Source organism: Kogia breviceps, chromosome 3 (assembly GCF_026419965.1).
Source record: "Kogia breviceps isolate mKogBre1 chromosome 3, mKogBre1 haplotype 1, whole genome shotgun sequence".
NCBI lineage: Eukaryota > Metazoa > Chordata > Mammalia > Artiodactyla > Physeteridae > Kogia > Kogia breviceps.
In genome coordinates this window covers 76999816-77013489 of record NC_081312.1, presented here as the reverse complement: position 1 = coordinate 77013489, position 13674 = coordinate 76999816, and the positions used below count along the sequence as shown (strand labels likewise).

The window sequence follows — 13674 nt, the reverse complement described above, 5'->3', positions numbered from 1 at the left end:
GACTTTTGCCAAATGACCTTTCCAAGCTTATTAAGATCCTAAGTTTCCTGGAGGTAGGCAGGTGGGACTGCAGTCAGAAATGTCAAAACCTATCATCTGTGATATGTGGACAACATAAGAATGAATCCTTTTAAGTAACTGAACCATATATTTTGAAATGGTTTATTTTAATGAGAGATTTGTGTAAAATGATTTTATTTTTTATTTCTTTTTTCTTATTGGAGTAAAATTGCTTTACAATGTTGTGTTAGTTTCTGCAGTACAATGAAGTGAATCAGCTATATGTATACCTATATCCCCTCCCTCTTGGACCTCCCTCCCGCCTTTCCCCACCTTGTTTAGGGTAGTAGAGACTCAACTGACACATTAGAGGCGTTTACAATAAAAGCATGAAGTAAAATCAATTCAAGAATATTCTGAGGTAACTTAATTCTGTACTCTCCAGAAAAATTTTACTATGACCTGTCCTCTTGGTTTCTATGCTGACCCTTATTCACTAATTCACTAATATGTTCTAAGAGAAAATTATTCTGATGTGAACAGCTCAGAGTGCATGATGGACATTCACAGCTCTGGAGTATCTGAGAAGTATGTCAAGTACTTTCCACTTGGGGATAGATGTCCAAAAAATTAGTTATTCTGCTCCTAATTCTTGGCTAAAAATTAACTCAGACTAAAAGCTGTTCTATTAGAAATAATTAATGATGGGTAGGGAAAAGAAGTACAAACTGATAATCACCTTGCTCCTTTTCACAGAGGGTAGTGCTTCTGAGTTTCCAAAATTTCAAAGGGAAGAGAGGAGTTTTTTAAACCTAACCCATTGATAAAGAAAATCCAAGTAATGTAAAGATTCTATTGTTATGAACCCAATTTTACTGAAATTTGGGATCACTAGGATTGTCGGTTGGTGGCTTTTAAATAAGAGGTAGGAGTTAATTGATGGGTTATTCCAAACTAATTGTCAAACAGACAACATAGCTACCTTGCATAGGTTTCCTACAAGTTTTTCAAGAAACAAAACAACTTATATATTGGTGTTTTCTGTCTTCTCTGCAGTTCTGGGATTCATGAACAATGCAGTGGCAAGCACGGTGACTGAGTTTGTCCTCCTAGGCTTCCCTGGTTGTCAAGAGTTACAATGTCTCCTCTTTTCACTGTTCTTTGGAGTCTATATATTTACCATGGTGGAAAATGGGACCATTGTTTGTGCTGTGAGGTGGGACCAAGGGCTCCACACCCCAATGTATATTCTCCTAGGGAATTTTGCTTTCCTTGAAATCTGGTACATTACCTCCACTGTGCCCAGTATGCTAATCAATTTCCTCTCAGACACAAAAACCATTTCTTTTGTTGGCTGTTTCCTCCAGTTATATTTTTTTACTTCTATATTTCCTCTGCATCATGGCATATGATCAGTTCCTTGCTATCTGCCGCCCATTGCACTACCCAACCATCATGACCCAATGCTTCTGCTCTATTTTGACGTCTCTTTGCTGGGTGTTTGGGTTCCTTAGTTACTCTGTCTCTACTGTGCAGCTCTCTCAATTGCCTTTCTCTGGGCCCAACACCATCGATCACTTTGTGTGTGACATGGACCCACTAATAGCTCTGTCCTGTGCCCCAGCTCCCATCACTGAGATCGTCTTCTATGTCCTGAGCTCCCTCATTATCATGCTAACTCTTCTGTACATCCTTGGCTCCTATGCCTTTTTATTGATAACTGTGTTAAAAGTCCCTTCAGGAGCTGGCCGGCAGACGGCCTTTTTCACCTGCGGATTACGTCTAACAGTGGTGTGTTTATTCTTTGGCCCTCTTTTGGCCATGTATGTGAGCCCTACAGCTGATAACCCAGCTGAAATTCAGAAGATTATGACTTTATTCTATTCTGTGGTGACTCCCTTCTTAAACCCCCTGATTTACAGCTTATGAAACAAGGAGATGAAGGCTGCACTGAAGAAGGTCCTGAGAATAGAATGAACATAAACTAATCTACATGAGAACAAGTGAACCATTGTCCAGGCATAAAAGATTAATTAAGAAAGACTTCAGGGCTTCCCTGGTGGCGCAGTGGTTGAGAATCCGCCTGCCGATGCAGGAGACACGGGTTCGTGCCCTGGTCCGGGAGGATCCCACATGCCGCGGAGCAACTAAGCCCGTGAGCCATGGCCGCTAGGCCTATGCATCCGGAGCCTGTGCTCCGCAACGGGAGAGGCCACAACAGTGAGAGGCCCGCATACCGCAAAAAAAAAAAAAAAAAAAAAAAAAAAAAAAGACTTCATATACTGCTGCTAATTCTCCAATGCACACTTTAAAGAAGATATTTTTCAGTGCAGTCCATCCATGTTTTATTCTTCAACTAACCTGGCAGAGTTAAACCACAGCTGATTCAGAATACATTCTAAGTGTAATAATAATATTTTCAACATGAATAACTTCTTAGATAGTAATATGAGGGCATTATATTTGTCCTATTTCACACACTGTCTTAGTTTTGATTTTGGGGGGATGGAGGTGAAGCTAGAACAAGAGAAGTTATCCCAGGTGATCATCATTAGTGTACTCAAGGCATTTCTTAAGACAGTACAATATTTTTTAAAGTGAATAAGTAATCTAATTTAAATGCCTAATGGATTCTTACCTAAAGAATTTAGTAACAGAAAAACCTTCTTATCCCCTTAGCTCTTCATGGTTGAGAATCTTCCAGATTAGGGACAAACTTTCATGTGTATATAAGTGATGTTTTAACATCATATAAAGCAGTAATTCTTTCAGTCAACAAAAATTTATTGAGCATCTACTTTATTCTAGACACTCCTGTAGGCATTAGAGATACAGTATGGCCAAAATGGTCAAAAATACTATCTGTGTGGAGTTTAATTTCTAGTGAGGGACAGACAATTAAAAAAAGTAAAAAGTGGGCTTCCCTGGTGGCGCAGTGGTTGAGAGTCTACCTGCCAATGCAGGGGACACGGGTTCGTGCCCCAGTCCGGGAAGATCCCACATGCCATAGAGCGGCTTGGGCCTGTGAGCCATGGCCGCTGAGTGTGCGCGTCCGGAGCCTGTGCTCCGCAACGGGAGAGGCCACAACAGTGAGAGGCCTGCGTACCGCCAAAAAAAGAAAAAAAAAGGAAAAAGTAAAAATATAGCATGTTGGAGAGTGATAAGCAACATGGAGAAAGGGGTTAGGAGGACAGGAAGTGTGGGAGAAAAGGGTGAAATTTGAAATAGGATGATCAGGGAAGGTCACACTGAGAAGGCAACATTTAAGCAAAAGCTTGAAGGAGATGATGGAATGAGACATGTGGACAGCTGAGGGAAGAGCATTCCAGGCAGAGGAAGGCAAGTTCTCTATAAGATCCTAAGGCGAATTGTGTTCCACTAACAGCAAGTAGTTTGGTTTGGTAGAAGTAGAGAGATGAAGGGGGAAATTATCAGAGATGAAGTCAAAGAGAGTATACAGAGTGCCAAATTGTGCAGGACCTTGTGAGCCACAGTAAGAACTTTTAATTCTGTATGAAATGGGAAGCCTTTTTGAGCAGAGTTTTGAGCAGAGGAGTAACATAATCCCATTTACATTGTAAAAGGGTCATCCCCCTGGTTGCTGCATTGACAGTAGACTAAAGAGAGGCAGGGGCATTTAAAAACTCTTATTTCTAGTTGTCAAATAAAACGTTATTTCTCTTTAAAGGAATTTGTATCTGCAAGCTGATCTTGAGGCTATATATTTGGGGAAGGGGAAAAGTCAGGGAACTTGCTTGCCCAAGAGGAATGGAAAGTCCTCCTAGATCCTCAGACAGGAAATTCTAATTATAGAATGACATTTTCATGACAATCTTGAGAGATAATGGAGTTAGGAATCCACTCTTGAGGCTCCTGAATCACACTTAATCATATTATGATTATATAGACATTTACAAAATATTTTCATGTCTATTATCTCATTTCATTCTCATATCAGCCCTATGGAGAACAAAAAGGTGAGTATGTCTCTAATACTTGAAGAAATGAACTCACCAAGCTCTTACAGCTAGTAAGTGAAAACACTCAGGCTAGGACCTAGGTTTTCTGTGTCCTAGTTTTCTATCTAATACCCCACCACCTTCTCTTTAGGTTCAACTCTGTTCCCATCCAGTGCCCCCATTTTATCTCAGGTCATTCCCTTTCACATGATGTCTGAATAATCTTCTCCACCATTTCCCTGCCTATGCCGGGCCTCCTTGTTTTCCTCAATATATCACAGCATGGAGCATGGGGCAAAGTCACAAGAAATAGGCAGGAGGAATAGTTAACAATTCTAGACAGAGTTTCCCAAGACCTACCGGCATGAAGTTGCAGAGCAAAGAACAGACACTTCCTGGGGGTCATCCTTGGGGATCAGCAGCCCCTATGTCTGACCTCTGGTCAAGGTTCCTACTAGACCTCAGCAGAGAACCCGAATTCTGACCCCTGATCTATCACCAACCAGCAGTGTGATCCTGGATAAACAGACCCTGGGTCTGTTTCTTCTTCTGTGAAATGAGCACAAATATGTTTTTCCCACTAAGACACAGAATTTCTGTGAAAACCAAAATGACACAAAATCAGAGCCTGGTTTAAATGAAGCAACAGAGGTTACAAAAAGAAAAAGATTTGTCCAAATTTCTACAGCTTTTTTCAGAGTCCCATCCAACCTAAACTCCCAGCTTCAACTGTTCTGAGGGCCCCAGTCTGCCAGCTGCTTCCACTGCTCCATGCTGTAGGTGAAAACACTGGGGAAATGATAATGTGCTGGATTTGACACATTACTATTATTGTTATTATTATTATTATTTATAAACCATATAAAGATTGTTGTGAGTTCTTGTCCTATAATGGTATGGCTGGTTTATATGCTCTTATCTTCCTTAAAAATAGAAATGACAAAATTTAATTATTAAAAAACCAAATTAAAAAAAAAAGTCTTCTAGATGCTTAAATCTAAGCCTACTTTTCTAGATAACAACATCACCTAAAACTCAGCTTCAAGTGTCAATTATCCCTGCAAGTATCATTCTTAATCCTCTCTCCAAACCATGCTCAACTAATCCCTAATCCTACTGAAATCCTTCCCAAACTTAGAAGCTATTTCAAACATACCCATCCTTAACCCAGACTTTAATGATCTATACACTGGTTGTCAAACTACAGCATGCATCAGAATCACATGAAAGTTTATTTAAAAAGAGGTTTGTGGGCCCCAGACTGAGAGTTTCTGACTCAATAGGTTGGGGTAGGGCCTGAGAACTTGCATTTTAACAAGCTGTCGAGTGGCGTTAATACTGCTGGTACAGGGACTATATTTTTTAGAAGCTGCTTTGTTCTTACACAGCCTCACTCCTAAACTCAGTAGTGTTCTCTCCTTGAGTTCTTGCTATGATTGAATTCATCTTCCCCTCAGGTTCTCTGCCTCACCTTGTTTGTTCTCCTTCACCTGATATCAATGAAAGAAATCATACTTCCCATCTCTGAACCATTTACAGTGCTAAACTTTCATTTTCACTAATGTTGTATCATGTCAGTCAACAGCATTACAAATCCACTTTTACATAAAACTCAATTTTTTCAAACAAATGTGTTCAAGCTATCCTTAAAATTGAAAAAGGAGATTCTTTATCTTATGTTGAATGTACCAAAATTAAGTAACTATATATAGACGAAGAAACTTTTTAATTTGAGTCCTTACAGGTTAGACACCAAGAATGAAGTGGATGTACTTTGGAGAAAAGATCACATACACATACACACACACACACACACACACACACACACACACACACACACACACAACCTTATATGCACATATATTCTTTCTCTCCTTCTTTCTCTCCTCTCCCATTAACCTGTCCCACTCTCCACCTGCCTTCCCAAACTCAGATCAGTTCTTTAGAGGAAGATTATCACCACAAAGAGGAAAATTTTCCTGGCTTCTCTTGGATATTTATCCAGACCTCTGTGTGTCACTAGTTAAACCACTGGGAGAAATATAAACAAATATAGGTAGGATTAGATGCATACACAGAAATACATGCACAGGGAACTAGGTGCCTCTCAGTGAGCACACTGGGGAATCATGGATCCTATTCAAGAGAGACCTGTAAACTCTTTATAATCATGGACATGAAAAATACATTTCATTTGGTTCAGAATACTAAAGGAAGCAAGTCTCTGGAGCCACAAATGTGGCTCTCCATCCATGAATGAGCTTTTTAGATTGGGTAATGAGGACAATCTTGTAGCTAGAGATGCTCTCACATCCTCCTCTTGGAGACAGAAACACCACCAGGTATGTAAGGAAAGTCTGCCTGCATCAGTGCATCACTCCTTCTGTATACCCACTACTGTAAGAGCATGCTATTCTTCTGTAAATCTGTTAACTCTTTGTTCCTTTGTTCTTTGTATGAACAATGTGTTAGGGCCTGCATGAACAATGTGTTAGGGCCTGCAGGTCTCCTCTCCCAACTTACTTCTAAGGAGTTCTTAGTGAAATACTCACAATAAGGGCTCACTCAGGTATCACAGAGTTCCCACTATGAAACTCACTTAAGGAAAATAGTGTTCAAATGTCTTGGATATTTTGGAGGGGCATGAAATATCCTTCAGTTAGAATGTAGCCTGAGTCTTGAACCACTTTCTTTCTAATATTGGTCAGTGAAGTTTTCATTGGTAAATATCCTTCAGCAAGAGCAATTAAAGCAAGATGTTCTTATTCTTTCAGAGTTGTTGGCAAGTGACAAGTGGCAAGTAGAAACTGAGAAAGAAGAAGACCAACAGACTCTTTTGTCCTTTGGATTTATCTACAGATTAACCTTAAAATATAAATATTTAAAGAAAGAAGAATCCGTGCAATTACAATTTTTAAAGTGCTCTCCTCTGAGCAAGTGGCTTAAATCCTAAGCAAGTGGTTGGGGTTAGAGAGGTGGATCTAGCTTCCTTATTAGTTAATACAGAAAGAATTGCCCCGGTTCCTTTTTCCGCCTCTTCTCTCCAACTGTTCATTTTGTTGTATCACTTGAGGGGAATAGAAAGATGAAAGAGGTGGATTGAAATTTATCATTTGGGGGGCTTCCCTGGTGGCGCAGTGGTTGAGAGTCCGCCTGCCAATGCAGGGGACACGGGTTCGTGCCCCCGTCCAGGAAAATCCCACATGCCACAGAGTGGCTGGGCCCATGAGCCATGGCCGCTGAGCCTGCGTGTCCAGAGCCTGTGCTTTGCAAAGGGAGAGGCCACAACAGTGAGAGGCCTGCATACCGCAAAAAAAAAAAAAAAAATTATCATTTGGGGCTTAATGCACTACAATTTAAATTCAACATTCAACTTTTTTTTTATTGTAAGCCTAGTAACTATGTTTTCCAGCCAAAATGACAGCATGCGCTCTGGCAAATATAGGTATAGTTATGGAAAGCATATTTGAAATTATAACTCTCCTATAAATTTTGATACATACAGTCGTTATAATTATAGTCCATTAACTAAATCACTTGGACAAAAGTTAAATTTTCATGTTTATTAGTCATGTTTATTAGAGGCAGTCTTTCTTATCATTCTAAAAATATTGTTATTCAATACAAATATCCAAAGTTACCCTGGCAATAAAACATTTATCCTCTGAGTTTGCTCCAAGTTTGATCAAATACTTAGAGGCAGGCCTCCTGCCTGCACTCTGAAGAATGTATAGACTGCAAAAGGATGAAACTTTGTGAGTATCTTAACAATGACATTAATATATAACATAGCCAATTATCCTACTTTTGTAGTTAATATATAACTAAATTTAAAATATTGATGGTCAAAAAATCTACAAACAATAAATGCTGGAGAGGGTGTGAAGAAAAGGGAACCCTCTTGCACTGTTGGAGGGAATGTAAATTGATACAGCCACTATGGAGAACAGTATGGAGGTTCCTTAAAAAACTAAAAACGGAACTACCATATGACCCAGAAATCCCACTACTGGGCATATACCCTGAGAAAACCATAATTCAAAAAGAGTTATATACCAAAATGTTCACTGCAGCTCTATTTACATTAGCCAGGACATGGAAGCAACCTAAGTGTCCATCAACAGATGAAAGGATAAAGAAGATGTGGCACACATATACAATGGAATATTACTCAGCAATAAAAAGAAATGAAATTGAGTTATTTGTAGTGAGGTGGTTAGACCTAGAGTCTGTCATACAGAGTGAAGTAAGTCAGAAAGAGAAAAACAAATATCGTATGCTAACACATATATATGGAATCTAAGGAAAAAAAAAGGTCATGAAGAACCTACGGGTAAGATGGGAATAAAGACACAGACGTACTAGTGAATGGACGTGAGGATACGGGGAGGGGGAAGTGTAAGCTGTGACAAACTGAGAGAGTGGTATGGACATATATACACTACCAAACGTAAAATAGATAGCTAGTGGGAAGCAGCCGCATAGCACAGGGAGATCAGCTCAGTGGTCTCTGACCACCTAGAGGGGTGGGATAGGGAGGGTGGGAGGGAGGGAGACGCAAGAGGGAAGAGATATGGGAACATATGTATATGTATAACTGATTCACTTTGTTATAAAGCAGAAACTAACACACCATTATAAAGCAATTATACTCCAATAAAGATGTTAAAAAAAATCACATACCCTGTTTGAAACACACAGGTTTAAGGAGACCATAGGATCCCCCCAGTCAATGTAGCACATTATTTCTAATAATCCCTATGAGCCAACTTATCAGAAATATTAATGAAACCCCCAGGCAAGAAGTAAGAAGGTCACTAGGGGAAGCATGGGAAGTTATAAGATCACATTTAAGAAAGAGATACCTGAAAATTCTCAACAGTGGCTAAAATGATGCATAAATGAAGACCAACACATAGTTACAACATACTCTGTAGGAAAGAGGCCACTAGAATCTTATGGTGCAAGGGAAGTAAAATAAGTTATGCATGAAGCTCTCCCATAGGGCTTCCACATTAAAGCCAGTGAAGGAGAGGGACTTCCCTGGCAGTCTAGTGGTTGAGACTCCCTGCTTCCACTACAGGGTGCACGGGTTCGATCCCTGGTTGGGGAACTAAGATCCCGTATGCTGCACGGCATAGCCAAAAAAATTTTTATTTTTAATTTTAGAAAATAAAAATAAAGCCAGCGAAGGGGAGAATCTATGGGCTTCCCAGGATGACCTGGGAAAGTTTCATGCTATATAGGAGATATTCCCTGCTGGGCACTGCTGCTATTATACAGCACAGGTGGGCCTAGTCACCTATACATCTGTACATTTGATATGCTCAAGAGGTTGAGTATCAAAGAATATTGGTTTCTCTTTCAGCTCAAGAACAACAAAAAAATCTCTCAGAGAATTTAGATCACCATGGAACTCACACTCTCCAAAATAAATGCACTAAATGGTACCAAAGTCATCCACGGGTCTTCCCCTTTTCAGGAAGTGGCTGAGCCACCAGGAATAGTATGACTTTTATAGATATTTTGGGTTTTTTTGTTTGTTTGTTTTTGTGGTACGCGGGCCTCTCACTGTTGTGGCCTCTCCCGTTGCGGAGCACAGGCTCCGGACGCGCAGGCTCAGCGGCCACGGCTCACGGGCTCAGCCGCTCCGCGGCATGTGGGATCTTCCCAGACCGGGGCACAAACCCGTGTCCCCTGCATCGGCAGGCGGATTCTCAACCACTGCGCCACCAGGGAAGCCCTTTTATAGATATTTTGAACAAAACAGTATGAAACTAGCTCCATCCACTGCAGCTAAACCCAAGAAAAAATGGAGGTGGGTTTTTTTTTTTTGGTATCCTCTTTCACCTCTCCCCTCTTTGTCCACCCTATTACTCATCTGCAACTTCAGGAAAAGTGGCATTAAAACATTTTTTAACAATAAAATCAAATCAGTGTGTATGAGGACTAAGATTCACATAGGGTTTAATGATGAATTAAGAACTGCTTCTTACAATTATGTCAGAAATTATCTGTGAAATTCATTTACAATGCTTTCACTACAGTTGACTGATAGTTTTTCTGTGAGATTTTTTTAAAATTTTAATGTCAAAAAAGTGGTCTATAGCTCAAGTACTTGAAACTAAGTCTTGTGCAATTTGATTTTGAGTCGAAGTCTGTGACTCTGAGATTATGAATTCAAGTTATTGTTGCTGCTATTCCAGGGGTAATTGGCTACTCTCTGCATCACTGCTTTCTTATCTTGTTGAGGAGAGCAGGCACTAGATTGGAAAGCATGGAGTTCCCATAGTGGGGAGCCATCTTTTCAGATGTCTCACCAAAATGAGCATCAATGCAAGTTAGTTTAGTTCTTCATAATCATCCCAGTTTTAAAAATTAAAAAGAATTTATCTTCATCTTTTAGTTTCCTTCTCTTCTTGGTTTCTTGTCCACAAGACTACAAACTGCTCAGACATAACTATCTCAACAGGAAGCTTATGTTTGCTTCTTGATGAGTAGGTTCATAGTTCCCACTTTTTTATGCATTTTATGTATTACTAATTTAATGAACCTGCAACGTGTATCATTATAAATGTTTATCTTATTTAATATAACCTCACCGAAGAGAAGGAATTTTTTTCTATTTAATTATGTTAAATGAGTACTATATATATATCACTATCAAAATTATTTTTAAGGAAAATTTCCTCTTATCAGTCAAAAAAAGTTAAAAGTGTCTTGTTAAAAGATGTCTGGAGATTTCATTATGTTAAAGCTATCATTGTGATCTTTATTCTGAGTTGTACTGGGTTGGCCAAAAAGTTCATGTGAGTTTTTCTGTAAGATGTTATGGAAAAACCCAAATGAACTTTTTGGCCAATCCAATATTTGATACTTTAAAAGACATCTTCTTTAGTGATGGTGTTCTAAAGGAAATAAGGACAAATTTCAGAATATGGGTAAATAATTATTTTTGAAACATCTTTGATTCCCTCATTTTCTGTTATTTTGAAAATTGGGAGCCATTGTTTAAATAGACTAAAGTAAAATCTTCCAAATAGTGAATTTTAAGGGAAACTTGTGCCAGCAGTAAGAAGAGCTTTCAAAGAAAATCTCTTGGTTATTTTAATTTTCTTCTCCAATACATCTCATATGTTATATTCATCTTTAATTACATATAGTTTAAATGTATATGAAGCATGATAAATTACCATGTGAAATTAATCATCATGGGGTGAATAACAGTGACTTTTCATTGCTATAAACAAAGGGTTAAATACTGACTTGTAAATGAGCCGTGATGCAATATAAATGTCTTAAAATAGAAAATAGCAAAATATATAAATAATTTATTATCTGAATATCCTTTTTTATTTTCTTCTGGTATCATGGGGGGAAAATGATAGAAAATCTCCTAGTGGAAATAGTTGAGGAGAGAGAGAGAATCTGAAATAATGTCAAAGCTCAAATCACTGAAATCTGTAGAAAGTGTCAGATTCAAATCTGCTTTTAAATGACAGCATATGTGTACTCTCATTTTGAAGTGAAGGGCATTAACTGCCATATATGAAGGTTTTACTGGAAAAAATTAGACATAAGACAAACCATTTTTGCCTCTATTTCAAGATTTCTTTATATGAAAAGAAGATGAAATTTAACTGATTTGGTCCACTAGCAAAGAAAATTCAAGGAGCCTAGAACTGTACACTTACAAAGAATCAGGGCCAAAGGGCTTATTCAGAATAGGACAGGATTTATTAAAGACTTGTTTTAGAATATTCGATACACTTGCCTGAATGAATCAAACTCCCTGTCCCAAGAAAAGTTTCAAATGCCTCAGCAGTGAATTGATATGTCATTACCTATCTGTCTTCTCTCCACAGTCTGGGGACCATGAATAAGTCAGGGGTATCTACTGTGACACAGTTTGTCTCGTTGGGCTTTCCTGGAAAATGCAGATCATCTTTTTCTCAATGATTCTCTTTGTCTACATCTTGACTCTAACTAGGAATATGGCCATCATTTGTGCTGTGAAGTGGGACCACCGACTCCATACCCCTATGTACATGTTCCTGGCCAACTTCTCCTTCCTAGAGATGTGGTATGTGACCTGCACAGTCCCCAGTATGATGGTCAATTTTCTTTCCAAAACCAAGACCATATCCTTCTCTGCTTGCTTCACTCAATTCTACTTCTTCTTTTCCCTAGGCATAACTGAATGCTTCTTCCTCTGCGTCATGGCTTAAGATCACTACCTGGCCATCTGTCGTCCACTGCACTACACCTCCATCATGACTGGGCAGCTCTGTGCCATTCTAGTGTTTCTTTGTTGGCTCACTGGTTTCCTGGGACATTCAATTCCTATTTTCTTCATTTCTCAACTACCCTTTTGTGGTCCCAACATCGTTGATCACTTTCTGTGTGAGACGGACCCACTGACGGCATTGTCCTGTTCCCGTTCACCCATTACAGAGCATGTATTCCATTCTGTGAGCTCTCTTATCATCGTTATCACCATTGTGTACATCCTTGGGTCCTATACCTTGATGCTCAGAGCTGTGCTTCAGGTTCCTTCCTCAGCTGGGCAGCAAAAGGCCTTCTCTACCTGTGGATCCCACTTAATGGTAGTGTCTCTGTTCTACGGAGCCATTATGGTGATGTATGTGAGTCCCACACCTGGCAACTCAGTTGCTATGCATAAGATCATCACACTGACATACGCTGTAGTGACATCAGTCTTAAATCCCCTCCTCTACAGCTTACACAACAGGGACATGAAATTTGCCCTCCATCAGATCCTCTGTGGAATGAGAATTATCCAAACCTTATGAAAAGGTTTTTGTGAAACCCGATGACTCTCTTTCTGCAAGTGGAAAAAGAATCCTCTTCTTCCAATCCAAACTGATTTGGCTTTATTCATAACCATCACAGTCCTTTTGTGAACAGTGAAATTCATCACGTATTTGATTATATTTTGATGTTCTTTTAGTTTCATGAATGTGTTTCCATAGGAAGAGATTGCCACCTGACACACGGTAAAAATAACTCTCAAAAAAATCTTTATATTTGCCTCCAGGAAGATTTTGACTTTTTCAATGTGCAACCTCTGTCCCACAACTTTAAGAGATATGAATCAAATTGGTTATTTGCTTACATGGCTGTCTAATGCTTTGTTTAAAAGATACATAACATATAAAATGCCTGTTATCCTGAATTTTTGGCAGAAACCCCACACATCAATGTTGGATACACTAAAAGATTGTTAAGCCAGAGTCACAATTCTTAGTTCATCATCCTCATTAACAGTATACAAGGGGAGGCTAGAAGTTTGTTTGAAACAATCAGTAAGAATATCTTTGGTGACTCTTCAGTATGCAATCCCCTAAGGAAAATTAAAATTACATCAAGAAAACCACTAAGAGGATTTGCCCTTGTCCCCTGGAGTTTAAGAGACACCTGCCCTGGTTCATACCTGGAAATAATGTAAAGACTGTAGAAGAGCTGGCTCAGAGAGCAGGGTAGAAAGAACTGGGCTATAACGTACTTCTCAGCAATAATGGAACAAATGTAGAGTACCCACATTTGGCCTCATTAAAGCTCATGGAAGGTAACAAATTTGGACCATCTTGAAAGGGATGCCTCCCAAAAGTACTACTTGGAGAAGTAAGGCAATTCCAAAAGTTAGTCTATATGGAAAGGGTCACCAGAATCCAGAGATGAAAGAAGTTATAAG

At 39.2% G+C, this 13674-nt stretch overlaps 2 protein-coding genes across 2 annotated transcripts; both read left to right on the top strand.

The window, feature by feature from the left end:
• Positions 1-1067: 1067 nt before the first annotated feature.
• On the top strand, positions 1068-1977 carry LOC131752220 (olfactory receptor 11H4-like). Its single transcript, XM_059056379.2, is given in 2 exon segments — positions 1068-1384; positions 1386-1977. Coding segments are annotated over 2 exon segments (909 nt in total).
• A 9857-nt stretch (positions 1978-11834) lies between these two features.
• Positions 11835-12772, top strand: LOC131752219 (olfactory receptor 11H7-like). The gene is given in 2 exon segments (XM_059056378.2): positions 11835-11886; positions 11889-12772. Coding segments are annotated over 2 exon segments (936 nt in total).
• Positions 12773-13674: the final 902 nt, after the last annotated feature.